This window comes from Podarcis cretensis (genome assembly GCF_951804945.1).
Source record: "Podarcis cretensis genome assembly, chromosome: 11".
NCBI classification, from domain to species: domain Eukaryota; kingdom Metazoa; phylum Chordata; class Lepidosauria; order Squamata; family Lacertidae; genus Podarcis; species Podarcis cretensis.
The window spans coordinates 15,970,972-15,996,656 of NC_137180.1; the positions used below are offsets into that span (position 1 = coordinate 15,970,972).

The following is a 25,685-nucleotide window of genomic DNA, read 5'->3' on the forward strand; positions in this document are numbered from 1 at the left end:
CGCTCTCACAAGGAGGCAGTAATCACCTGCATGGCCCAGCCAGCTGTCTCCTCACTGCTGGTTTTTTAATCAGCCAAGAGGGGCAAGGGTCCAAGGCAAAGTGGTCACCCTGACTGACCCAAGCCCTTTGTCTACATCCTCAAGCCTTACTAACTGAAACTCATCCAATACAACCGGACTACAGTCGTACCTCGTTACGCGGCCGGGATCTGTTCCAGAGCCCTGGCTGCTAGCCAAAAAGGACACAGGGCAAAGCGCCACGTCTGTGCATGCATAAAGCACAATTTAGTGCATGCGCGAGCGGCAAACCCGGAAGTAACCTGTTCCAGTACTTCCAGGTTTGCCACGGACGTTCACCAGAATGGATGCTAGACAAGGCAGACGTTTGTGGAGGTATTACTGTAGATAGTGCTTTGGGCACCCTTGAGATTAATCTGCTGCAATAGCCGTCAAGATCCCAGTGGATGCAAGTGATTTTGTCTTCAAATTGCTTTGCAAACAAGTCATAGTGAGCTGCTGTCGGTTCTACCACCTCCTTTGGTCCAGGACTGTAAGTAAGGTAAAAGACCCCTGGATGGTTAAGTCCAGTCAAAGGCGACTATGGAGTTGTGGTGCTCATCTCGCTTTTTCAAGCCGAGGGAGCCCATGTTTGTGTGCAGGCAGCTTTCCAGGTCATGTGGCCAGCATGACTAAACTGCTTCTGGTGCAATGGGACACCGTGACGGAAGCCAGAGCGTATGGAAACGCTGTTTACCTTCCTGCTGCAGCGGTACCTATTTATCTACTTGCGCTGGTGTGCTTTCAAACTGCTAGGTTGGCAGGAGCTGGGACAGAGCAATGGGAGCTCACACCATCACAGGAATTCGAATTGCTGATTTTCCGATTCGCAAACCCGAGGCTCAGGTTTAGACCACAGAGCTACCCACATCCCAATGGTCCAGACTGTAAGAAGCCCCATGCTACCTGGAAAAGCTCTGCTGGATGGCACAATGAGAATGCAATGGAGGCAGCAAAGTATGCTTTCATTGCTGCCTTCATTGCCGCTAAATAGGCTCGATGATGAGCCCTCACCAGTGTCTGATTGTATCCAACGGAGTTTTTCTCCACTCGCATATTTGAGCTGTCTCTCAACATGTTTCCTCGCCCTAAGCTCTGGAGCTATATTGACCTTGAAACTCTATTTTTTAAATTCATATTTCTAAAAGTGCAAGATGAGATTATTTCTATAGCTCCACTCCACCCTGTTATTGGACAGTCAAATGCAACAACTGGACATTCATTTTAATAGTGATTTTTGTCATGCTACTTAACCTTTTTTTCATCTACAGGTTACAGAAGCACTTTTTAAAACAGTGCATGAAATATCAAAAACTTGTAGTGTTTAGGTCTTCCTGGCATGTTGCATGTTAGGTGGGGCTCAAATAAAGAGTATTGAAAACCAGAGGAAAGGAATTTATTAATAAAAATAGGCTGATTTAGGCAACCACAGTTAATTCACTCCCATTTATTGCAGTGATCCCTCCCCAATACAGAGTAGTAACTGCAATACTCAAGTTGTTAAAACATTAGAAAACCCATTGTGTGTGACAGTTACAGTACAATATTATCAAAATATGACATGACATTTTCAAACTGTGGAATAGTACCAACCAAGCTCAATCCTTAAATTAAGACCATAGTTCATTTTTAAATAAACAGAAAAGCATATAAAACAAATTATGTAAAAAGGAAAGCCTAATACAAACATAACAAATAAATAATTGATTTTTTTCAGCTACTTTCTAAACACTTCCTAATTTCATAAAATAAAGTTTCTGCTACAGAAATGGTATTGCTGAGTGTCAATGGAAAACAATTATTTCAAGTCATTACTGATTGGAACTTAAGAAAACGTGGCGCCAAAAAGAAAAGATCAATTCATACTAACTAGAAATTGGAATGGCTATGTATCATAAAATTGCCTCTTGCTAACAAGGTGCAATTATGTTTATTGGAGTGTTAGAATAAATTGTACAATTGTTGTCTTGGTGTCTAGTGTGTGGTATGTGTGTGTGAAGTACTGAGAATTCTCATGTATGAAGTAACCTTTATTAATTTACAGACTACATTTTGCTCCCATCCATATATGCATATTTAGATAAATTTGATTTTTTTACACAGCACACAGAGAGACTTTTCATTTGGTTCCTTTTACAGATAACAAGCAATGGTTTTCCTGAATAGCAAAATTTTGAATAAGTGTACCAGTGCACTTTTTCACGATAGCAGCACTAAGTTCATGCCCTACTGTCTGTACATAAACAATGGAAACAAAAGTTCAGATTAAATGAATAATTTTATGCCCCTCATCACACCAATAAGCACTGCAAACTTGTAATTATCAATGCTATTACACATTGGGAATGCTTTTTAGGAAAAAAAATCCTGTTCTTATTATAAGACTTTAAATTTTCTTTGAAAACTAGGTACTGGCACTGATTTACTCTACCTGGCTGCCAACTTGTATTGCACTTCTGAAAAGGGGAGAACACAAACAACATTGGTAAGACAATGAGAGTCGTAATTTACTAGAATGCTAATCACTATCTGCAAGAATCACCTTGTCTCAGTAACTGGGACTACCAAAATAAATTTGTTCGTTTATTCTGATCTTACACAGTAAAAAATATTGTGTATTCATATTCTCTATCTTCAATATCCAAATTACAGGTGTTCATTCTAGCCCATATTACCCCGTATTAATGCCAAGAGACTGGGAAAGGGTTTGAGGCAACTTTTAACAGATAATAGGCATAAGCACTATTACAAACTAGTGAATAAAACCTCAAGTGATTCTTCAGTAAGCAATTCATCGAGTAAAAAAATATAAAGCAGTCAAACCACACACGCACACAAATTGAGGGCACACAAATTGGCAGTTCTTGAATACACAAGGTCATCACATACAAATTAAAACATAAGGTCAAGAGGATCAAACCTGAGTATTTAACAAGACTAAACATAGATTCTGACAACTGAATAAATTGCCCTTGGGACACCTCTAATAAAATGTGGTCCATTTAAGCAGGTGAACAAACTGTTAACTTTATTTAGATGGTCCTTGAAAGATTGAAGTATCCTATTAGATGGCATATCATAAATGCGCCTGACATTTACATCATCATGTAACATAACTGCAGCTTCACAGTGGAGCTACAGAGTGAGGACTGGTCCACTAACCTTCAGCCAAAGTAGCCCAATAGGAAATATATATATATATATATGATGAAATCTAAGAGGACCCTCTGTCAATACACTTTAGCTTTATTCAGTGGTACAAATTGAAAAGTACAAAGTCCTAGATATCAACGTAACAAATTTGGTTGTTTTTTTTTTTTATTACAGCCAACTTGCTCCACTTTTTAGCTTTGTCTCAGATCCAACAGAGATCTTTAAAAACAAAACACACCATTCCAAACAATAGGAAACATACAACAATAAAACTAATACCTTTATGGAAGACCAGAACGCAGCATTTTTATTAAAATGGAAGTCTAAACTAAAAGAAGTTTGATCTAAAGTTTTAGCCAATGGCAGACTGACATTCTTTATAAATTTACAAAATAGAGTATATGGATGAAATTTGGTTAACTTCAGAAGGCACCTCAAGGCTAAAAGGCTTTTATAAATCTATAATCCTTTCACTGATCAAAAATAAACACTTTTATTGCTGCCGCTCAAGTAGCAAAGAAAAACCTGTTTATTCATTCTTCAGTCCAGCAAGAAATCTTCCCCCATTAAGCAAGATTAAATTACAGAAGAATTAGAAGAAAACTGAAGCTTTCACAACTTTAGGAGTATAGTGACTTTCCTTGTGTGCTTTCAAGTCAGTGGAACAGTGAAAAAGAGTAGTCACTTTTTGCCTGTGTGTGATGTTAATATTTTAATCAAACATCTCAGTCTCTCCCACTTTAGGCACTGAAGTACCATTTCTTCACAGCTACATGCTGCGCAGTAGTGCTTAGGAATAGAAGGTAAGAACACTCTGATGATTCCCACGGACAAGGAGAATTGGTGGCAGGTCCTTTGAAAGAGCTTCGATCCACGCCATGTATAGTGCACTTGATACTGCACTTTTCCGTGCTACTGGCAAGCTCCTATAACCAAAAGAGGAATTAAACGGGGCATTTTGTCAGGTAAACAGCACAACCGGATCAGTTAATGCAAAATGTCTCAAAATTACCGAGATTGACAGCCAGCGTTTGTATTTTATTACAGAAGATAATTTTAAAACGATCTGTTACCCAAAAGATTTTTGCTGCTAAATGATGCTTATTAGAAGCAGAAGTAGCATTAACGGACAATACTCATCGTTTGGAGAATTATCTTCCAAATTTGTCAGATATGCTACTTTGCTACCATTGAAGGCAAGGCTGTAATCCTGGATGGAGTTATCTGAGAGTAAGACACACGCGTACAGACAAACATGCACAGAATTAGATTGTTTCATTATTATTTTAAGAATTCTATCCCACCATTCAGTGCTACTAACCCCAAGGTAGGTTACAAGCATGTCAAAATCCTAAATACCATAACCCTCAAAAACTACCATGATTCTATTATCTACTACTGTAGCTGAAGCAATATGCTATCTCTTTCCAATGCTTGTTTCCCTCTCCCTCTTTCCAGCCTACTCTGCCTCCAAAAATATATTCAGGTTTGGGCACCTTCTGGAACAGTGTAGATCAGGCATAGCCAAACATGGCCCTCCAGATGTTTTGGGACTACAATTCCCATCATCCCTGGCCACCGGCCCTGTTAGCTAGGGATGATGGGAGTTGTAGTCCCAAAACATCTGGAGGGACAGGTTTGGCCATGCCTGGTACAGATGGCGACTCTGTAAACTGCAGGGGGAAAGGAAATAAAAACATCTAGGTTTGCAGAACAGGAGTCTCTGCTCAATCCAACATTACGCTCTCAAACACAACAGGTGACATCCAACTAAGTCATACTCAATCCACTACAGTTTCAATGGGTCTGCGCTAAGGTTAACAATGGTTATCACTGGCTACATCAGCATGGCTGCCACTTATTTCTACTGCACCAACAACCCTTTAACTCCAAGGTCAGAAGCATTCATAAATGTTTCCAAGCATCTCTTGTATATCTACCATGTAACTACTTTTTAAGGGAAAACCTAGAAATTCAGAGTCTTCATATGTACATTTATTAAGAGAACTTTGTCTAACTTATCATGATTACAGCAGAATTACTGCCACAGGGACATTTTTGTGAAAACCTAGCTAGGTATTTGCCTCACAGAAAGTCTGTTGCTATGCTCTAATCAGGCAGCTCAACCACTGCATCATAACTTGGAGAACTGTCCCATTTTGTGAAATTCCATTCTGCGCAATCCTCAGGCCAACCCAATTATCTTTCTGTAGCCACCAAAATTATTAACAACCTTTCCCAAATAGTGGTGTTGATGCCAAGAACCACAGAAAGCAGTACTTACATAACAATTAGATTAGCTGTGCTTGAATGTTCTTTCAGTAATTCGTTTAACCTAATCTGGCGTTGGCTCTGCAATTAAAATGATAACATTTTAAACAGCCCAAACAGCAATTTTTAAAGATCAGCAAGTAGTAGATTTACCAATGTAGCAACTCAAAATCAATACTATAGGAATGAATACTCAAAATGAATACTATAGGAAGTTTAAATATTCCTATGTGGAAAGAGAGTTACAAAAAATACCTTTGTTTTGTATAGCTCAATTTCATTATCCGTGATTCTCCAAGGTTCATCTTCTTTCATTTTATCTGCAACATCTTGCTCTTTATCATCTTCATGAAGTCGGAATGGCTCAATCATTTCTTCAAAAGCTGCAATGCTAAAGATTATTTTAACATACAGCTGGAGTTAATCAGTCCTCAGACTCCTAACTGAAATATTTGTACAATGAGACCTGCAACTAAGATGCTACATTAATTGAACAAGATAAATGTGACTTCTCTATTCCAAGCTAGACTGCACAATACAGACTTAAAGGCTGCACAACAGAACCACCGACTGGGATCCACGTTTGCTTTATGCAAACACCAAGGCTGCTTGGGCATTCCTACTGGATTTTAAATTTTTGATAAACTCTCCCCACCTTTGGACAGCAGGTCCCCCTCTGGTATCATAAAATGCTGTGACAACTCCGCTCAGTTTCAAGAGAATGAATTTTCCCGTGCAGAACAGGTGACTACTGTTTAAAAAACAAAAACTTAAGCCTGTGTAAGGCGACAAAATTGCCATACACACAATTAACAAGGATAATAGATTTTTTGCTTTTAATGAGAAAGCGGCCAAAATCCTCCGGTTATTTGGGAAGGACGACACAACAAGGTGGGGAGAATGCCCTCCCTCCTCTTCCATTACTAGGTGATGCCACTGAATCCAAAGCCATCTCACTTATGCAACAGCCATATTATGTCTTTATGTTAGCAAAGCAATCTCCTAGGTAGTGAAAGATTCCTTTGTGAATTTTAAAAAAGCCAATACAATGAGTTCCTACGAAGCTTCATTTTTACCACCACAACTCAATTCATATAAGTAGGATAGACAGACCAGCATATTGCAAAACTTATATTCATTTTTTCACTCCATCATAAATGCAAGCTGCTTTTTAAATTCTCGAGTTTCCAGCTGAATAAAAGCAGTCTGAATTGCGGTGTGGTGAGGCGCTATTTGAAAAGAGGAATAGGAACATTTTCTTCAGATTTATAAAATGGGTACTTTATTGGGGCTTTCACAGAGTCATAAAATTGTAGAGTTGGAAGGGACCCTTTCCAATTCCATGCGGGAATCTTTTGCCCAGCCTGGGACTTGAACCCACAACCCAAAGATTAAGAGTCTCATGCTCAATAAAACTGCAGAGAATGGATGCTGAATTGGGAAGTCTTGAAAGGCTGCTTTATCAACTCTTACAAAGAAGGTAGGAATATCAATATGTCAACCCCAAGGTTGGCATCCCTTTTTTGCTGTTCTAGGGACACGTACAGGGAACCAAGACATGCTGCTTTGCTTCTCCACTGCACCAATAATGCTGGAGAAGGAACTGCAACAAGGAGGCTGCTCCTGTAGAAGGGGAAATCTGCAAAATTCTGTGGCCCCTGGGACCAGAAAATTGTGCCCTAATCACTTCACACTAATGAATGGAATGAATAAATGCTCTGCTTGTGCAGAAACATTTTAACTATTGCTCAAGCCATTTAATTTGCAAAAGAAAAATCTTAGTATTTATATTGCTGTGGGTTTGAGGAAAGGAGAGTATCAGGCAAGAGTTCCATCTGAATCTTAAAAAGTCTGGTGAGCATGAATGCTGTACAACTCTTAATTATGCTCATTATTTATAAAAGCTTCTTTATTTCTGTTTCATCACCTGCATTTTTACTTTCTTTACTATGTATGTTTCTTTCTTCAAATTACAGCACAAGAGAAACGCAACTCTTTAAACCAAACATATGCATACATGTTTACATATTATAAAACCTTTCACGGCAACACATAAAATCACATACAGATCAGAAAAGATGCACAGACCAAAAAAAAAAGGGACCCGGAGAAAAAAAACTGGGGCAAAAAACAAGGATAGAACTCCAAGCTCAAAGGAAACATGCCACTTAAATCGTCAAAAGTTAATGTGTTGGTTTTTTTTTAATGATAAGCTATCCTAGTGCATAAACAATAGAAGGGTAGGGTGGAAATACCTAAAAATACAATAAATGAGTGAACAAAGTGTTGTGGCTTTTACTTTTATAAACTTAATTATGTTTCTCACACAAGCTGCTGGTGGCAGCTAAATGCTAGTGTAAATTGTCAATAATATTTTTGAAAAATATAGGAAATGAATGTTCTCTCTCTCTCTCTCTCTCTCTCTCTCTCACACACACACACACACACAGAAACTTACTTTTCTTTCTTTGGCTTTGTATTGATATCACCAAGAACCATGATATCCGAGAAATCTATCCGAAATTTGCTGAGCAGTGTAGCCATTCTAAAAGCAATTTTTAAAACACAGTTAAATGTATATATTAAAACTGTACAGTCAAGATAGCTAAAATGGTTTGCATGCTTACAGAGGTTATCAGCTGGTTCTAAATTCTGACCACCAGATTATTTAAAAAGTTTGGACGCAACCCTACGGTTAGGAGTAAATGCCACTCTCTAAGGAGAGAGGCATATGACTGCACAGTAAACTTTTATAAACAAGTAGAAAATATTTGCCTCAAGAACCTTTAGTATTTAATAAGTTTCACAACAGAAACACAGGAGGAAAAAAACCCTAATATTTTAAAGTGGAATAATAAAATAAGCTGTATAGCTAAATATAAGACTGAGTTTTTAAATCAATGCTAATTATTAGGTCTGGTAAGTAAGAGTACTGATTTCTCTTAACAATCAACAAATCCAAATGATTTGTTGCCAAATGATAAAAGAATTGTACTTAATGAAACTTACGCTCTTCTGTCGTGATCTATTCTGTTTATTTTTCCACCAATGAACACTCTGATCCTGCAGTCTTTCCACTTTTTTTTGGTTGTCAGAAGATATGGAATCAACAGCGTCAAACCTACATGAATAAAGAATTCTCACTTTTGGTACTGTGTTAAGTTTTGGCAGTATCAGAAATTATACACTACTTAGTTGCAGTATTATTATTATTTTTAAAAAGAACTTCCATCTTACCCCCATCATCAAAAAGCCACCATACGTCAATATTATTTTTCCCTTGTTTCTTCTGAAACTGAGAACTTGCATCAAGCAATTTTTGATCAGCCAAGTTCAAGGCTGGACCTTTGGGATCTGTAGAATAGAGAAGTGGCATTTAAAAGGAAGCAAGAAAGGCAAAACTTTATTCCTGTCTCAAATGCAGAATATGGGTTACTTCTGCTTCCAATGTTGTGGGAGCGGCATTCTGCTTGTGCAACAGGGCATCCCTTTCTTCTCCCCTCCGGCCCTCGCAACCTTTTGGAGCAAGTTTTGAAGAGGCATGTGAGGCTGCAAAGGAGAAGAGAGGAGGGGAAGATCCACTATGCAAGCAATGCTAGCGTATGAGAATTTGTATTGAATTTTGTATGAATTTGTAGAGCCATCAATTAATACAACTGGAGATGGGATAGGACACTCCCTTCCTTTAACCAGGGGTGGCTAAGCTGGGGCATTTCAGATGTTAGTACATCAACTCCTACCAGTCCCAGCCAGCATGGCCAACAGGCAGGGAAGATTAGAAAAGTCCAGCAACACCTGGAAGGCCACAGGTTAGCCACGCCTGCCTTAAATCAAACCTCATGAAACCTGACGCAGGAGCTGTCCTAGGAAGGGCAGAAAACACATGGCATCCCTGCCTAAACACCCAAATAAAAGTTATCACAGCTTTGCTCCTGTACATTGATTTGTCTCTTTTTAGAAAAAGTCTAGAGTGACAGATTTTCCATCCGCACCAGCTTAACTCCCAAACCGCTATATTCAGCAGTGAATATAATCATTTGTCTCAATAGTGGTTCATTGCCAAGGGGGATGGAGCCACTGAGAAACAAGAAGGAGGTTAAGAGGTACCTGCCTACCAAAAATTAAAATAGCCCAATGAACATGCTCAGTAGCTTCCAAGAATCACACAATATTATGTGTCGGTTGGGAAAATAGGGAAGGAAGATTAAGGTGGTCTTGGAGAGTAGTTTGGCCTTTTCCAGCCCCTCCTAACTATTGGTATCCCAGGAAGAAGACACTATTGTCTGGAAGGAACCCTGAACAGGAGCTCTCCATTAAGAGAGTGAGGATATCATGCAATATTTAACTGAAGGTATCACATTACACACACACACACACACACACACACACACACACACACACATATATGCACCAGAAGTCATCTATGGGCACTCTCTCACCTGGCTGTAGCTGAAGACAACTCTAATATTTAAGACAGCATTATGTTCCAATTCTTTCCCCATCCCAAAAACTTATCTTGTCCAAGAAACCCACCCAACCAACCAACCAACAAGGTTCCCATGAGCCCAGCAAGTACAAACTATTATCTTCTTCCGAAGACATGTAAAATGTTATGATACATGAAACAAAGCGTGAGAAATTATAAACTGATGTTTACAGCATGAAAAAAAATTGATTGAAAACAAAATATGGAAAAATGGCCTGCCTTTTTTCAAAAGTGGCTGCGTTGGAGTCTTGCCATCGTCGTCGTCTTCTGGATAAGGTTTAAAAGGGGGGGAGGATTAAAAGGTTATTTTGCAGTATTAATAAAAATGTGGATTCTTCATTCTTTTTAGGATGCAGCATGAAAAGCCAAACGATGAATGAATTCAAAGCAACTGTGTTCATGAATGTAAGTGATTAGCATGTTAACATACCACTTTATTTAAGACACACACAAAGTTCTACCACATATTAAAAGTAGCTACACTATTAGCATTTTTTTCCATTTAAGATCCCTTTTCACTCTCAAAAGGGTTTGGGTTAGAAAATAGAGATGCTTGCTGCAATTGAAACATTATTTCCCTAGCAAATATTTGGGGTGGGGGAGGAGATGGGAATGATATCAATAGTTAGTCCCATAGCTTCTCCTCAAGACAAGATGCACGACTTGTGAAGTGCTTAAAGCATCTATAAGAGCAATTATTTAACAAAAGCTTTGCAACACTTGATGGTAAAAAGAAGTTCTAAGAAGTTTAGAAAAATAAAAGTCAAACACATAACATTGTTCAAATACCATGACCAAAATTTCTGTACATGTTTACTACTAAAGGGCTAATCTCTGATCCCGTGGCTATCAGCTTAGTAAAGACATGTATGCTGTTGTGCCTCAATGCTCCAAGATGCTGTGTTGCACACTTCTTACAAACACACTGGGGTTCAAAAAATGGCTTGCCAAAGAGATGAAGTAGTAAGATAGTCTTTCAATGGGCCATCCTTGTTGTGTGGCAATATTCTTGCTAGTGACCGAAACACCCAAAAAAAGTTGGACCCCTAAAGTGAGGCTCCCACAAGCTTAAAATATCTTGCGGTGACACATGATGAAGACTTTGGATTGCAAATCTGACTTTGAAGTTTATAAAGGAGGACTATTATGATTTTTGCACTGATGCCAACAAAAATTCATTAAGTAAAATGTTACCTTTATGAATAGGAGCTTTTTCACTCACAGGCTTGGACGTTACTGTCTCAGTCTTCTTGCTATAGTCCACATTTACTATAATGTCTTTGGTTACTGGTGATTTCTCTTGGGACGACAATAATTCTTCTGTGAATATGAAAAATATACTATTCAGTATTTTTGCAAATGAGTTTACAAGCTGGGAGACAACTCACAAGGAGAAATGGTCGGGAATAAATTCAAGCAAAGACAAGGGAAAATATACTATAGTTTTGCAAAACTTTAAACAAACCTAAAGCTGTGCTTTGGCTCAGCCAAGTTCATGTAACTGGATTTAAGTATATTTTGTTCTTGCATGTAAATGGGAAAAAGAATGATGTTCACCTGGCGACTAGAAATTATTTAATAACACATCCCCCCAGCACTTACGGAAGTAATCAGTTGTTACTTCATCAGGCACTTAACACAAAGTGAGGCTAGAATCAGAAGGAATGGGACACTCAATAATCTTTTGTCCCAGGCATAATTTGCTAATTTCTCCCAAAGACCAGAGATTAATTCATGATGGACAGCGTTAAGTAAGGGTTACCTTGCCCCTGAAGGTGAGAAATATCCAGACCTTCCCTCAGACGGATAACTACTACTCCATACTGAATGTCAAAGGCATCGCTGAAATAGAATAAACACATTTTGGGGAAATATATAAACTTCCAAATATCAAGTGATTAACTTCAGCTGTAAGGACAAGTACTCTGGTCAGCAAAATCAGGCAGAAAGAGTCTCCAAAGGTAATTCCAGCTCCTGAAATGACCACGCTGTTCCTACAATGTGATTAATGAACCAATTTAAGCTAAGATGGCGGTGGATACCTGCATGTGAATAATTCTGGCAGGCATGCATCCTTTTTAGAGTAACGCCTCATCTTCCATCTCTTCCTTTGTTCATGGGCTGCCCATTGCCAAAATCAACATCTCTTTTGGCACCATTTTGCTTTGATGGCAATGTGATCCCAGCTGGAATAAGAATGTTACGGTATTGTAACATATCCAGATTTGGGCTGTAAAAGGTGGTCATGAAATGGGTGCATGCTTCTGTCTTTGCTGAAATGGAATAACTGCTTACAATTTTTCCTGAAAATAGTGCTAAACTAGGCACTATCAAGTGGTGGGTCAGGACTCACTTGTGAGTCGTGGCCTGATTCAACCTGGGTCGCAACAAGAGCACTACCACCAGGCAAATATATATTAAAAGATTAAAGAAATGAGTCCCCAAATGCATGTTTGGGTTAAAAGTGGGTTCTGGGTCTGAAAAAGTTGATGATACATGAATCAGGACAACTGGTATATGCACTGGACTATGAAAGCTGCATCTTCGCAGTCGGGCATATTGTTAACCTTCTTCTACTCACTGTAATAAGTTGATGTAGGTGTCAACATCGTTCATGTCAGCCGACTGCCAATCTTTCTTAAATCCAAGAACAAGTGTGTTTGGTTTCATTCGTCCCAAACCTGCAGCCTAACAACAAAAAAACTCTACTTAAATTTTAGGGAGGTTATATCTATATGTCTGTAAAAAAAAAAAGTAGGCTACATGAAAAATGGGAATTTTCTTTCTAGTCTAGTGATGAAAGTGGCGGGGGTGAGATGAGTAGGAGAGAACATCATTTTCCTGCCCTATCTAGTAATATAAATAATATAGTAATAATCTAGACCTCTTGGAGATCCTATGACAAGCTGTGGCAACATCTGAATGTAGTCTTTACCATTAGATAAATGGCTCAGGATGGGATAAGATAACTGGCCTTGCTAGCAAATATAGTCCTATTCTTTTCTTCGGGTGACAGTTCCCTTCTTCCCTATAGGGCACTAACACAAAACCTGCGTGCCTTCGTGAATATTACAAACCCTCACTGTTGGCGATTTTTCCTGACTGGCAGCACCCACACCATAAGGATCTGGGCCATCAAACTGTCTAGCTATCAACCCAGTATTCCCATCTCCTTGGACAGGACATGTGCCTGCTACTGATGTGAAAGCCATTATGTTGCTTTCCAATAGAGAACTGCATTTATGTTGCAAACCAACAGCAAGGAGTGGGGAATTGAAGCTGGTTTAACTGCTTTACCCGAAGCCCTGCTGAACTCATTAGCGAGGAGGAAGTAAAGTTAGCGCAGCATTCTCCCCCAATCAATTTCTTTTAAAAAAGAAGTTTCCCTCTCATTTTTTCCTAACGGGGAAGAAATGAATGCCAACAATTAATATGTCTCCTTGGTCCCCATGGCAGAGGGAGGATGAAAGACCTCTACCCCATGAACTGTGAGGGTCAGAAACCTTTAGAATTATCTCCAGTGAAACAGGAAAAAGGTTAACAGAGAACTGGGTTGCAAGAGCCCTGCTTTTCTACGGGGACTAGAGAGGGCAGGGTCTCCACTTTTTTTAAAAAAAAACTTCCCAATGCCTGGAATGTTATAGCCTTGCTTTCAAACCTAGAATCCCAGGACCTGATCAATTTCTGACCACCTTTCTCCACTGGACAAGTTTGTTACTTTGCAAAATTGAAATATATATTTATAAAATTGCAGTGTGTACAATGCAGCTAAAAATACAGTGCTCAGAGCAGATCACGAAGCAGCACAGAACTCCACACTTTGTATGACCACTTACCTGCATTAGGTATTGCGCACCATCTCTCAAATCTTCTGCATGTACTGGAGCATAAAAGGCTTTCATTTTATTTTTAATAAGCCACCGCTGGTACCTGGCCAGGTCTGTTGACAATTCCTTCATGGCCTGCCTGCGAGGGCCCTATGAAAAAAGTGTGGGGAGGGGAGCACACAATTACAAAGACACAGAAGCACATTTTGGATGACATCTTTAAGTGAGGATTTCTTACAGAGAAAAATAATGGGCTCTTTTAGTGTGGCCAATTCAAATGAAATGTTATCGCTTAGACCAGTTGCCAGATAACGTATCAGAATCAGTACCCTGACAATGAACCAGAACTTTAAAAATATTCAATTCTGCTACTTTCAAATTAGAGGGTACACTTTATTTTAAATCTTCATGCTGCTTGCTGCAGAAAAGACCCTATTTAGCACTTTAAAGTTTTGGTATTTGTAGGGCACTACCAATTTACTTCTTATCAATTATTTGTGCAATTCACCCACCACCTTCCACAGATACATATATACACTGACATACCGTATTGGCCCAACTATAAGCTGCACCCGCAAATAAGCCGCACCTTTAAAATTCAAGGCTTATTTGCAGGTGTGGCCTGCCTCCCGACACTACTGCCCTGAACGGCGAGCGCTTGTCACCCCACTCCCCAAGCCGGTGCCTGGCTCCGAGCACACTGTGTGCCCATCTTCTGACACTACTGCGCTGAACAGGGGGCACCAGCGCTCGGCTCTGAATATAAGCCACACTTGAACTTTTCCGTCAGAATTATTTTTGGGAGGGGGAGTGTGGCTTATATTCGAGCCAATACAGTACATGCAAGCAATACATTATCAACAACATCCCAACCTAATACTTCTACGTTTCAAGTATTTTCTTGTATTATGGTATTTTTATGAATCCAGCGCTCTTATATAGGTACAGCTTTCCCCAAAGCGTACCCCAATAACCTAGCAAATCTCAGCTTTTCCTCTTGACACATCATTTTATCTGTATGCTTGCATACTGCTTATTACACAAATATAGATTGTTTTCCAAGTGCTATGGTGTAAGAGGAAAGTAATTATTCACAGACTTACCATATGTATGTGACCGCAGATCATCAATCCTACATTCTTGGTGAAGGCGTGTACTAGATGAAGCAAAGCCGGACGTGAGCTTGGAGCACCACTCATGACAAGGCATTGTGGCCTGGTTTTAGATTAAAGAGAAAAATAGGTGTGTACATTCATTTCTACAGGGACGCGAGTGGCGCTGTAGGTAAAACCTCAGTGCCTAGGACTTGCCGATCGTATGGTTGGCGGTTTGAATCCCTGCTGCGGGGTGAGTTCCTGTCTTCGGTCCCAGCTCCTGCCCACCTAGCAGTTCGAAAGCACCCCTAAGTGCAAGTAGATAAATAGGTACCGCTTTATAGCGGGAAGGTAAATGGCGTTTCCGTGTGCTGCGCTGGTGCTGGCTCGCCAGAGCAGCTTTGTCACGCTGGCCCCGTGACCCGGAAGTGTCTCCGGACAGCGCTGGCCCCCGGCCTCTTAAGTGAGATGAGCGCACAACCCTAGAGTCGGACACAACTGGCCAGTACGGGCAGGGGTACCTTTACCTTTTACATTCATTTCTTACAGGAACCCAATCACATATGTTAATAAGCTAGATACTTAAATACCAATGTTGTTTCTTTTGTTTCTGTTTCTATCTTATGTGGGTTTTTTGCCTTTTTTGCCGTAAATTGCCCTGTGATCCTTGGATGAAGGGCGGTAGACAAATGAAATGGGGAAAAAATAAATGTTGGCTGCATAAAATATCGGGGAATTAGCGCATGATGCCATGATATTGATGCTGAATAACATTAGCTCAAAGGAACAAACATTACAGACAAGCTTCTTTCTGCCCTGTTACTACTCCAAAGCCTGCCTCCAGAAAAGTTGTTGCAACAGTGCAAGCAGATTAGAATACACTAAATGCTGTGTGAAACCACTTTCCGTGCTTACTAGACAAGAGCTATAAATTGGTCCTCACTTTCAGAACATTCTGTTTCAACAGTCTGCACTGTTTCACTGATAGTTATACTTGTATCTCAAAAGTTCAACCATATTGTCAAACATCTATTGATTTTACCTGAAGTTTTTCACGTGGTCTTCCACACCAGTAAGGCGAACAGCATGCTGCAATGCATTTAGGTAAGTCAAGGCTTGAGTTGAAGACCCCCAATTTACATCTGTAAAAAGAATGGTTTTTCGTTGAGACAGAAGAAGTCAACTGAGGCCTCAGTCTTATTTCAGAATGAACACAAAATGTGACATTTTAGTGACACTATTTGTACTGCTACCTTGGCAATTGAGCTAAAATCACAAGCAGTTTGGAAGGGAGCATCCAAGTTATCTAGATTAAGTCTAGTTGTTTCAGTGTTGGGAGTGTTTAGGAGGAAATATTATTTCCTAAAATGGGAGAGGGTAGCTAAAGCCCCCTAAAGTATTTTGTTAGCAATTAGTGACAATGTGTTTTTAGAGTCAAATATAATGTATTATGAACATTTGGCAAACTTCATTAGGCTTGCTTGAAGGCACCAAATTTAAGACCCAAATCTTAATATAGAGCCTTTTGAGATCAAGAAAATTATCAATCAATTTTGTACACTCTCTCACACTACTTCTGGTCACAGCTGTGTCTCTTGCCTTAGAAAAGGGATCTGATTAATAACCTGACAAATGTTAATTATTACTGAAGCACTTGTTGGTATCCGTCTGTCTTGGGAGACAATGGAAATGGAGGAGTGCACCTTCGGGGGTAAAGTCAAACGTTGTACCGTTATAGCAAAGCCCTGAGGTTCATCATATAAGAGCTTTCATAAAACCCATACATAATTAACTTTTAATACTGAAGTTCTCTGTTCCTATATATGTTTGAGATCTTGGCATGTACAATAATTTTTGTGCCCGCCCCCTAGAAGCAATGACAGGTCACCATCCAATTATAAAAGTTTTAAGAAACTGCAATTAAGTTTATGAAGTCACACAAAGACATCAAGCAATATTTGAAAATAAACCCTATTGAGGAAATTTGTTAGCCTTGGGAAATAGGGGCTACTTTAAAGGAACTGTTTGTATTCTGAATTTGTAATAAGCCTTCAACTTATTCAAGTTGTCTATTTTTTATTACTTGCCTGGGGGCCAATTCAGATGTAATATTCAGCATTCACATGACAACTTTTTGAAGTGACCCTATAGCTTTAACCATATAAAATGTTTATCTCAGAATGGGCTAACCACCTTTTTTGTGGTCAAATTCTGAGAGCAACACTAATTCATCTAAAAACCCCTAGACATGCAGAGTTGCCTATGGGAGTTGCATAAGAAGTACAGACTTGTAATTTCAGAAACCTCCAATATTGTCTAGTGCTTCATGTTAGCTTCTTCCCTTATTTTAATGATGAGAATAACCTTTGGAAAGGTCTTATTCCTCTTTTAATTTTAAAGATGCAAGCCAATTTGAGTATTAAAAGTTTTTTTCTTTTCTTTTTGTAAAGCACTTGATGTATCTCTTGTTCTAGAGATAGCCATCACAGGTAGACACATGCAATAGCACCACAGATTTGTCTGCCCCTCCCTTGCCCCCAGTGTTCCCATTACACATGCAAACCTCCCCTTACACACAGAGACAGACACACAGCGAAGAACACCACACACTCCTTGGACAGAGCGGTGCACTTTAAGGGCTAAATTCATCGTAAGCTGAACTTGGAAAGTGCATTCTATGCACTGTAACTTCAGAACAACCCTAAATAAAATGTTAAATGAATATAGTGGGATTCATATGAGGGTGGTTTTTTCCTCTTTTGTTCCACACCTCCCTTGCTGACATGCAATGGCAATGAAAAAGTAGGTGAGTCAGTAGAGTCTTGACTGTTCACTTCAGAGAAGGCCTTCTCACCAGCTCAGTCCTAACCACCAATACTGTCTTTCATGTTAGAATCCACAGAACAAAGACTAAGGTATCAAAATAGGTTTCTTAATGCTATTCCTTTTCTAGTTTGTCAAAGTGTTTCCTTCAAGGACACTGTACTTTCCCCACTTTTGTCACACAAATATTTAGGGTTTCCTAAGGAAAATGGCCACCAAGCTCAAACACTTTCTGACTATCTACCACTTTCCCTGTCACCTTTTAAACAAAGTTAATACAATTTACAGAGCCTAGTCAATTTTCTTTTGTTAAATAGCATTGAAGGGAAACAGAGGGGAATCATGTACTGTATATGAAGTATACTGAATATGTTTAAAAACAGCATTGAATCAAACCATAAATCCAGTCATTGGCCTAGTGTCTCCTAGACATGCACCCACCTGGCTTCTTGTAAGTTACATAAATGTAGAGTCCTAGAACGATGACATATGTGAGGAGTGCTGCCCACCAGTTAATGACAAACATCACTATACAGCAAAGTATTGCTCCAACTAGAGACACCCACATGTTGTAGTACTTAAAAGCAGGACGCCAGCCTATTCAAAAAGCAAACACAGAAATTAAGAGTACAAACAGAAAAGCTTCCCCTTCAGTGTGGGTCCACAAGCCCCACATTCCCCAGCATTTTAACAGCATAAACACATGTAAGTTGCCAACATTCTGGTTGTGTGTATGATATGCACATGATTAAATACCAACAAAATAGAGCAACGGATGAAAAGGGGTACACTGCCTTGGTCTGCACATTAAACTAAGCTAAACCATGGCTTAAATCTGTGTCTTCGAAGAGATCACAGCTGCTGAGCTCCACCTCTGGGTCCTCCCATTGCTATACTTTCATGACAGCATTCGAAACTCCCTTTGTTCCAGGCGGGTTTTGCGACAGGGAATTTCCTTAGAGCAAGCAGTTTCTGAGCTCTGGGCGCAGTACTGCGCCTAAGATTTCAGATTAAAACTGCCGTGTGGAAGGAAGGGAGGACCTTTTTCTGCCTCCCCACTTCCAGCCACTCTCTTAAGACCCTCTTAAAAATATTAGGGGGAAAAGCAGGGGAAGCATGGCTTAGGTTTTTTGGGGGTTTTTTTGCAGTCTTCAGATGAGGACTAGACCATGTGAAAAACGAACCTAAGATTTTTTGCTGAAGTTCATTTTCAGCTTTATATTTTTGTTATAAAAAAAGCGTGCCTAAACATTCCATTGCTGCGACCATAACCTAGCTTTAAGGTGCCATTTAGCTCCTAACTTTCATATCTCAGTTTCTATCACTGTTTCATGAGCTAAGTGATAGCTTGACAGCATATTGTCTGAACCTGGCCTCATACTTTGTCTTGCTCCAGACAAAGCATGAGCAGCTACCAAAGTCTGTCCTGGGGCTTACCGGTTTGTCTGGAGAGAGCAACCAAAGGAAAAGTTTCACTACCCTTAGCAAAAACACAAGTTGAAAGGAACAGAGTTAAGGGAAAACACTCAGTTATAGATGGTATAAATACAGATAATATTCCGTAAGATAAAATGAACAGTTCAAAGGAATGTAAGGAAAACACTTCTTTATCAGGTGTAGGCCACTGCCAATTAAAATTGAACTAAATTCAATTGAATTAAAACTAAAAATGTACACTAATTGAATTCAACTAACTGAATTAAAATTGAATTAAAAATGTAATGGTCAGATATGATTCAATATTTAGTCTTCTTCAGTGGCCCACTACTATCCTTATTCTCCTATTTACCTGGAACATGCAATCACTTTCAAAGATCAGTGAATTTCAGTTCAGACACCCACTTTGAATCAGACAAACCACAGACCCAAGATCACAGCAGTGGAAGGAGGATCAGAGGAGGAGCACAGCAGCCACAATCTCCTCTCCAGGAACCTTCGTTCTCATGTCTTTGCACTAAGCAATAGTTTGGCTTAGCATTGCAGGTAAACCAACCCATAGTGCATATCGTAAAATTTCAAGTTGCTTTCATGCAGATTTGCTATCCACAATCTAGTTTGCCGAACAGTTACACTTTTTAAAAAAATCAAGTTCAACATGTTGTGCAATTACTTAAATTATAAATCAAAGGCATTTTAAAAAGATGCTTTTGCCGTCACTAATTTCAAATGACCAAGAGAAGCAATACAAAATTCATACCTGGAGATTTTGCAAGAGAAGCATGGAATACAGAGAAATTAATTAAGGCATAGGAAGCCAAGAAGAAATTGGAAATAATGGGAGCGATTACATTCAGTTCAGCTGTAAAAAAAAGAAAAGAAATGGAGAATTATATTAAATTTTACAATAAATAGCTGTGATAAGAACAGAATTGCTGCTTGGGATGTGGGCTCTCTGCAGTCCCTCTCCAAGATTATGCGATGACTTAAACGATGGAAATTCATTTCCAGAAAATATGGCAATGGCTGCCATTGGGAGGGATTAGAAAATATTCATTTAAGATAAGGCTACTAATGGCTACTATTAATGATGCCTATATATTACTTCCAGAATCGAGGCACCTATGCCTCTGATCACCAGTTGCTGGGGAAGAACAGCAGGAAAGGGCTAACTGCCTTCATGCTTTACTTGTAGCCTTTCATAGTAGCTTGTTGGCCACTCTAGGAAACAATGGTGGACAATAGGGATAATTCAGCAGGGCTCCCATGTTCTTAGTTTTCCCAAACAGAAGCCACCAACATTAGTGGTTTGGGGTACATTCCCTCTCCATGAAACAGGCTATGTATCCTCTATTCATACTGAACCAGATAATTATTACATGGGATTAGACAACAGAGACTGTATTAGATGCTCCAGATAAACTTATACCACAGAGAAATATTCCTCTTTTTAAAATGGTGTAATAACCAACCAATTAATATGAATCCAAGAGCAATCAAGAAGGTCAGCAGATATCCTCGTAAAGGCTCGTTATTCTTCCCATAGCCTTTAGCAAACATCAGGAAACCAGGATAAATATTGTCTTTACACAAAGCCTAGAAGAAGAAGAAAAAGAAGATGATGTTAATTAAACTATGGTCACATAGATATAAATTGATGCATCAAATCTGAATAATGCAATGGCATGTGAAGAATGTAATTAACAAAAACTGTAGTAACTGCAGACATCACTAACTCAGTGAGGTCTTGGGTACCATGGGAAAAGTTAGATGGTGAACAGCGGAAGTCAGCTTTACTACAATTTAGTTACCTTTATGCAAGCCTAAATCAAATTGGTTTCAATATGGAAACTGAGTGCCTACACATCTTAAGATCCGAAAAACAGTCAGTGATTTGGGGGAAATAACTGAAAAAGTGTGTTAATAGAATACATTTGAAAGCCTTGATTTCTTAGTTTAGCTATGGGACCAATCCAACAGTATATTGAGAAACAGTGAATAAACATCACGTCCTTAGGATTTAGAAAAGTAATGTTTGAAAATATATCCAAAATTCAAGTTTGATCAGGCTTGCCACAAACAACTCAAGATTCTTACCTGGAAGATTTTAGGTGCGCTGACGAGAGATGCTAATGCTGAAGAAAGGGTGGCGGAAAATATACCAGCTGATATCAGAGGTGCAAATCCTGATACCATGCTCATTACCTGGAATAAGAATGTAACTTTAACAAGGGCAGTTTAAAAAAACAAACCAAAAACCAAAAACAAGGGCAGTTCAAACACTTTAACACATTTGTTGCAACGTTGTGTTAATATGAAACAGCATGCACAATTTTCAAACGCTATGACAACTATTAGAGCATTCAGAGAAAGAACTAATATTGCTGTACGAATAGTTAAGTGTCTGAATTTGCTCATTTCTTGTTCCTTTCTCATCTTTTATTGTTCTATATTCTAATCCTGAGGGCAGGGACCATGTGGTTTAAAATCTTTGGACAACAACCAGAAACCATATACGCTTTAAAATAAAAGCAAGCAACAATGATCTGCGTGTTATTTCTTAACTTTGGCAGCTCTATCATTGTTTACTACTTTTCATAAATAGTGAATGTAGTGCAACAGGCTAAATACTGGCTTTGAAGTGGAAATCTCTTCTGCCAATGAGTTATTTGGGGGAAAATATGATCAATAATCAGAGCAACTGCATAACTTCCTCCCTTTCAATGAAGTTTCTGCACAAGCCTCACATTAAAGGGGGTGGGTGAAACTGAATAGCAGCCATGCTTTGTAGATTATGTACATTACTCTGAACTGGAGTGCTTTTACAGAGCTGTCATGCTGCAAGTTTGGGGGTTATTTTCCAATGAAACTGTGTATTTTCAAGATACTGATAATACCAGTACTGCTGTTCTGCACACAACAGACAACTTTGAAGAAAGCCAACTTCTGTTTTAAAAATACTGAAAATCTGATTGGCACGTTCCAGCTATGCAGCTAACCCAGATTTGTGACTTTTAAACAAATACCAGTTTTTAAATAAAGTCTGGCACGACTACTCCTGAATAAATTGCCTCTTTCTTTGCAGTATCTTTCTGTCAAAGCACCCACTAATGTTTTAGAGTAGTCACTGATAACTGCTTCAGCTGCTTTTGATTTAAAGTGACATAATCTCAGAAGGTAAACTCGTTACCTAATTCAGCCAAGTAAGTAGATGAAAGCCCTTTAAGGCCTAAGTACTTTATCTTAACTGAGCTATTATACTTAAGTATATGAAAGACTATCATGGCTATGACTTTCACTGATCTTAGGAGAAGTCAAATTCAGACTATCTAGAACAGAGGTGAAGTAGTCATTATGACCAGATGCAATCTGACAACAAAGTAAATTAAAGGGAATTTAAAAGAGTGATTATCTCCCACTTTTGCCTTTGTCAAACTTTTTTTGCAATTTTTAATATGTTTCAAAAGCCTGCATCTCTGGTCTCTGTTTGACCAGAAATGACAGTGGGAAGATGTGTTTACACTAAGTGTTTACACTTAGCATTCTAAAATATTCCAAAAGCCTGTCGTCCAGCCACAATGGTTCTAAATATACAAAATAGTTTGCACTTTGAAAAAAGAAGGAGGAATCCTAGAGTTGTAGAGCAAGGATCATCTAGTCCAACCCCAGCAATGGAGGAATCTCAACCCACTCCATTTTGAAACCATACTAGACCCTACTTAGCAGTTTTATCTAGAGATTATGAACTTTACACGTGTGAAATTCATATTCTTGTAGACAGATTGCAACTTCAGACTTCTATTTAGAGGGGGGAAATGCGCTATTTCAAACTTTTGACCACTAGTCACACATTCTCTTTCTCATATGCACGTAAACACAAAGTGGAGTGAGGGAGATACACTATTTTTAATCTATTTCATGTGCTCTGCAAATGATTTAGTTTGCACACCTTGAACTAATTCACAGACTGGAATGTAATTATCTTGATATTGCACTTCTCCAGTTGTTGTGATGCCGTTATCAGCCCAAAATGCATGAAAATACCTATTTTAAGATTAAATGTACTCCAATAAAATATGTACTTAAATACCAATCTTTATACAGGTGCTTTAGAAAAACCCTCACAGTTTAATGTGAACAGGATGGAAAAGGGTATTATGAACATGGTTGGCACCAACTAGAAATAAGACTGATTCATCCCTCCCTAATTTACAGTATATTAAGATTTATCTACATGTATTTTGTAAGTCATGCACAAAGTGCATAAAACATTTTAAGCAATTGCAGTTGAACATCTCAGGGTTAGAAATCACCGCTCACCTGGAAGTTGTTCATTAGCCCATAAGGACACGCTTCTTTTTCACATGAGGAGAAATCAAAGTTAAGCTTACAAGCTGCAGTAGTACAGTTTGTCAGCTCACCGACAAATGTGTCATTAAGGCTCCCAGTGGCATCTCGAACAACACAAGCACCTAGAGCAGAGGGAAACAGAAGCAGTGACCTTCCAAGCAATTAAAGCAAACTGCATTATATTTCTCCTTGGTATATTCCAATGGAAATTGAAATTTCAATCAAGTTACTTCTACCCTCCAAAGTTATTGTAAAAATAAGTATGGCTAGTTACAAAATGAATTTTAGAGCTATAGCACTGTTGACAAAGAGGTGAACAATAAAGGCATTCATTCTTTTTGGATTATAAATGTTGGTGCTGCAGTCCTGTATCTACTTTCCCTCAAAGTAAGCCTACAAGGGGACTTTTTGCCATGCGTTCACCTATAGTGTTGTGTTGTTAGAGAAGAGCCGAAAAGCACAGGGGTAATAAATATCTTACTCAGCCCACAAACTCTTGAGAATCACAACTTTCATCATAATTTGAGTCCCCATAAGTTTATACCAAAAGACACGACAGAAATATGTACACAAGATAGCTCCTATTGCTTGAAATGTAACAAATTCAAAGCCAGTCTCAGGAATTTAAGCTGATTGTCTCTTTTTCTTTCAGATCTTAAGATTGTCATCTTTGCTTGCTGAAGACTTCCCACACTTCGTAAAATGCTAGAAGTTGTATTCTCAAAATAGATTCTCCCATACTAAGAAACCCTGGAACACAAGTCCTCTTTACATTTGAAGGCAGACAATATATACATTTGCCATGATGCCATGAGTAAAAAGAATTAATTGGACTTTTACAATGTTTTAAGTCCATTGATATACCACTTTTCGAAAAAGCTTTAGGTAGCCTGCACCAACAAGATGACAGCAAAAGAAGTTAAAAGTGAAAATGCTGGAATTCAACCAGTCTTTGGGAAAAGTAATCTCTGAACTCTGAACGTCTGTCTATGCTCAATTTGCAGTTATTGTTGATCACTTCAAGTAACAAAAGAACAACACTACTGGATAAAATGACATTCCACATTTTCCTCACTGCCTCACCTTTGGACTGGCTTTCTTATACTTTCAATATTTCATTTTAAAAATCTAAAATCCATTTTTATAATGCTGTCACTAAGTGCCTGGTTGCTGGTTTACCTGCCCAGTCACTGGAATTCTGGTTAGTTGTTGTTCCCCTTTTCAGGTGTGAGTGAATGCACAGGCAACATATCTTGCCAAGCCCTCTTTCCCCTTCCCCATCTATATATATATACACAAACACTTATGCTCATCTATCTGTGATCCCAACTGCACTCTGGGTAAGAAACAGTAATTGATGATGGATTGACCTGAACATACAGGCACTGTAAATTAACTGTATTGTTAAGTGGTTGTTTCTGTAACATGATAGAAGAGAAGAGCTCAAACCATTCTGATTTTGGTATGTTTTGATGTTGCTTTAACATCAAAATGCTATAAAATCATTAATCCAGCCCCTTGTAACAATTCAAAGAATAAAAGCCAAATAATGGAAGGTGCTATAAAAATTCAGCTCTAAACATCAATTTCAACATAGAACCACAGCAATATTAAAAATATCAAGTTGTCTACAAAGAATGAATAAGAAAAAATTAGTTATTTACCTACAGATACTGCAATTCCCATGTATACCACTGTAGTAATTAAGATGGCCAACAAGGTCCCTTTAGGTATGGCTAATTGAGGATCCTGGGAGGGGGAAAAACATCAACATTATGAATCTATGGAACAGTTCAAATTAGCTGAACAAGCAACAAAACTAAAAACCACTCACCGCAAGATCACCTGAGATATTTGCACCCGCTAGAATGCCTGTTGCAGCTGGGAAAAATATAGCAAATACTGAAAAGAAAGTTTCTTCTTCTCGGAAATCTGGTCCAAAATTCTCATAAAAGATTTCAGCTGTTAGGGAGGAACATTACAAAAAGTTTATTATAGTAACCTGTGTTTGTATAATGTCCATAATATTTAGTCTTCCACCTAATCAGCTGCAAGTAAAATGACAAGGAGTCACCTCAGATTAGAGGTGTTACATGTAAACTGAACTCTGAGAATTTGTTTCATTAGCTGTTTGCGGAAATGTTTGTTTTCCAAGCACACACAAATTTGCTACACGGCAATGTAAAA

At 38.7% G+C, this 25,685-nt stretch overlaps 1 protein-coding gene across 2 annotated transcripts in view; it reads right to left on the reverse strand.

Annotated features, from left to right (window-relative positions):
• Positions 1–1,437: 1,437 nt before the first annotated feature.
• SLC12A2 (solute carrier family 12 member 2) overlaps positions 1,438–25,685 on the reverse strand; it is a 48,113-nt gene continuing 23,865 nt past the window's right edge. The window contains exons 8-27 of one of the 2 annotated variants that reach the window (XM_079995340.1): positions 25,333–25,460; positions 25,163–25,247; positions 23,469–23,620; positions 21,246–21,353; positions 20,621–20,744; positions 19,909–20,010; positions 18,153–18,308; positions 15,931–16,030; positions 14,898–15,009; positions 13,804–13,944; positions 12,549–12,655; positions 11,730–11,809; positions 11,162–11,287; positions 10,187–10,234; positions 8,719–8,835; positions 8,491–8,602; positions 7,940–8,026; positions 5,737–5,872; positions 5,495–5,562; positions 1,438–4,136 (exon numbers count right to left, since the gene is read on the reverse strand). In XM_079995340.1, coding sequence (XP_079851466.1) covers positions 4,001–4,136; positions 5,495–5,562; positions 5,737–5,872; positions 7,940–8,026; positions 8,491–8,602; positions 8,719–8,835; positions 10,187–10,234; positions 11,162–11,287; positions 11,730–11,809; positions 12,549–12,655; positions 13,804–13,944; positions 14,898–15,009; positions 15,931–16,030; positions 18,153–18,308; positions 19,909–20,010; positions 20,621–20,744; positions 21,246–21,353; positions 23,469–23,620; positions 25,163–25,247; positions 25,333–25,460 — 2,225 coding nt within the window. In that variant the 3' untranslated portion in view covers positions 1,438–4,000. The remainder of the gene's footprint in view (positions 4,137–5,494; positions 5,563–5,736; positions 5,873–7,939; positions 8,027–8,490; positions 8,603–8,718; positions 8,836–10,186; positions 10,235–11,161; positions 11,288–11,729; positions 11,810–12,548; positions 12,656–13,803; positions 13,945–14,897; positions 15,010–15,930; positions 16,031–18,152; positions 18,309–19,908; positions 20,011–20,620; positions 20,745–21,245; positions 21,354–23,468; positions 23,621–25,162; positions 25,248–25,332; positions 25,461–25,685) is intronic. The other variant, XM_079995341.1, reaches the window with a different exon arrangement.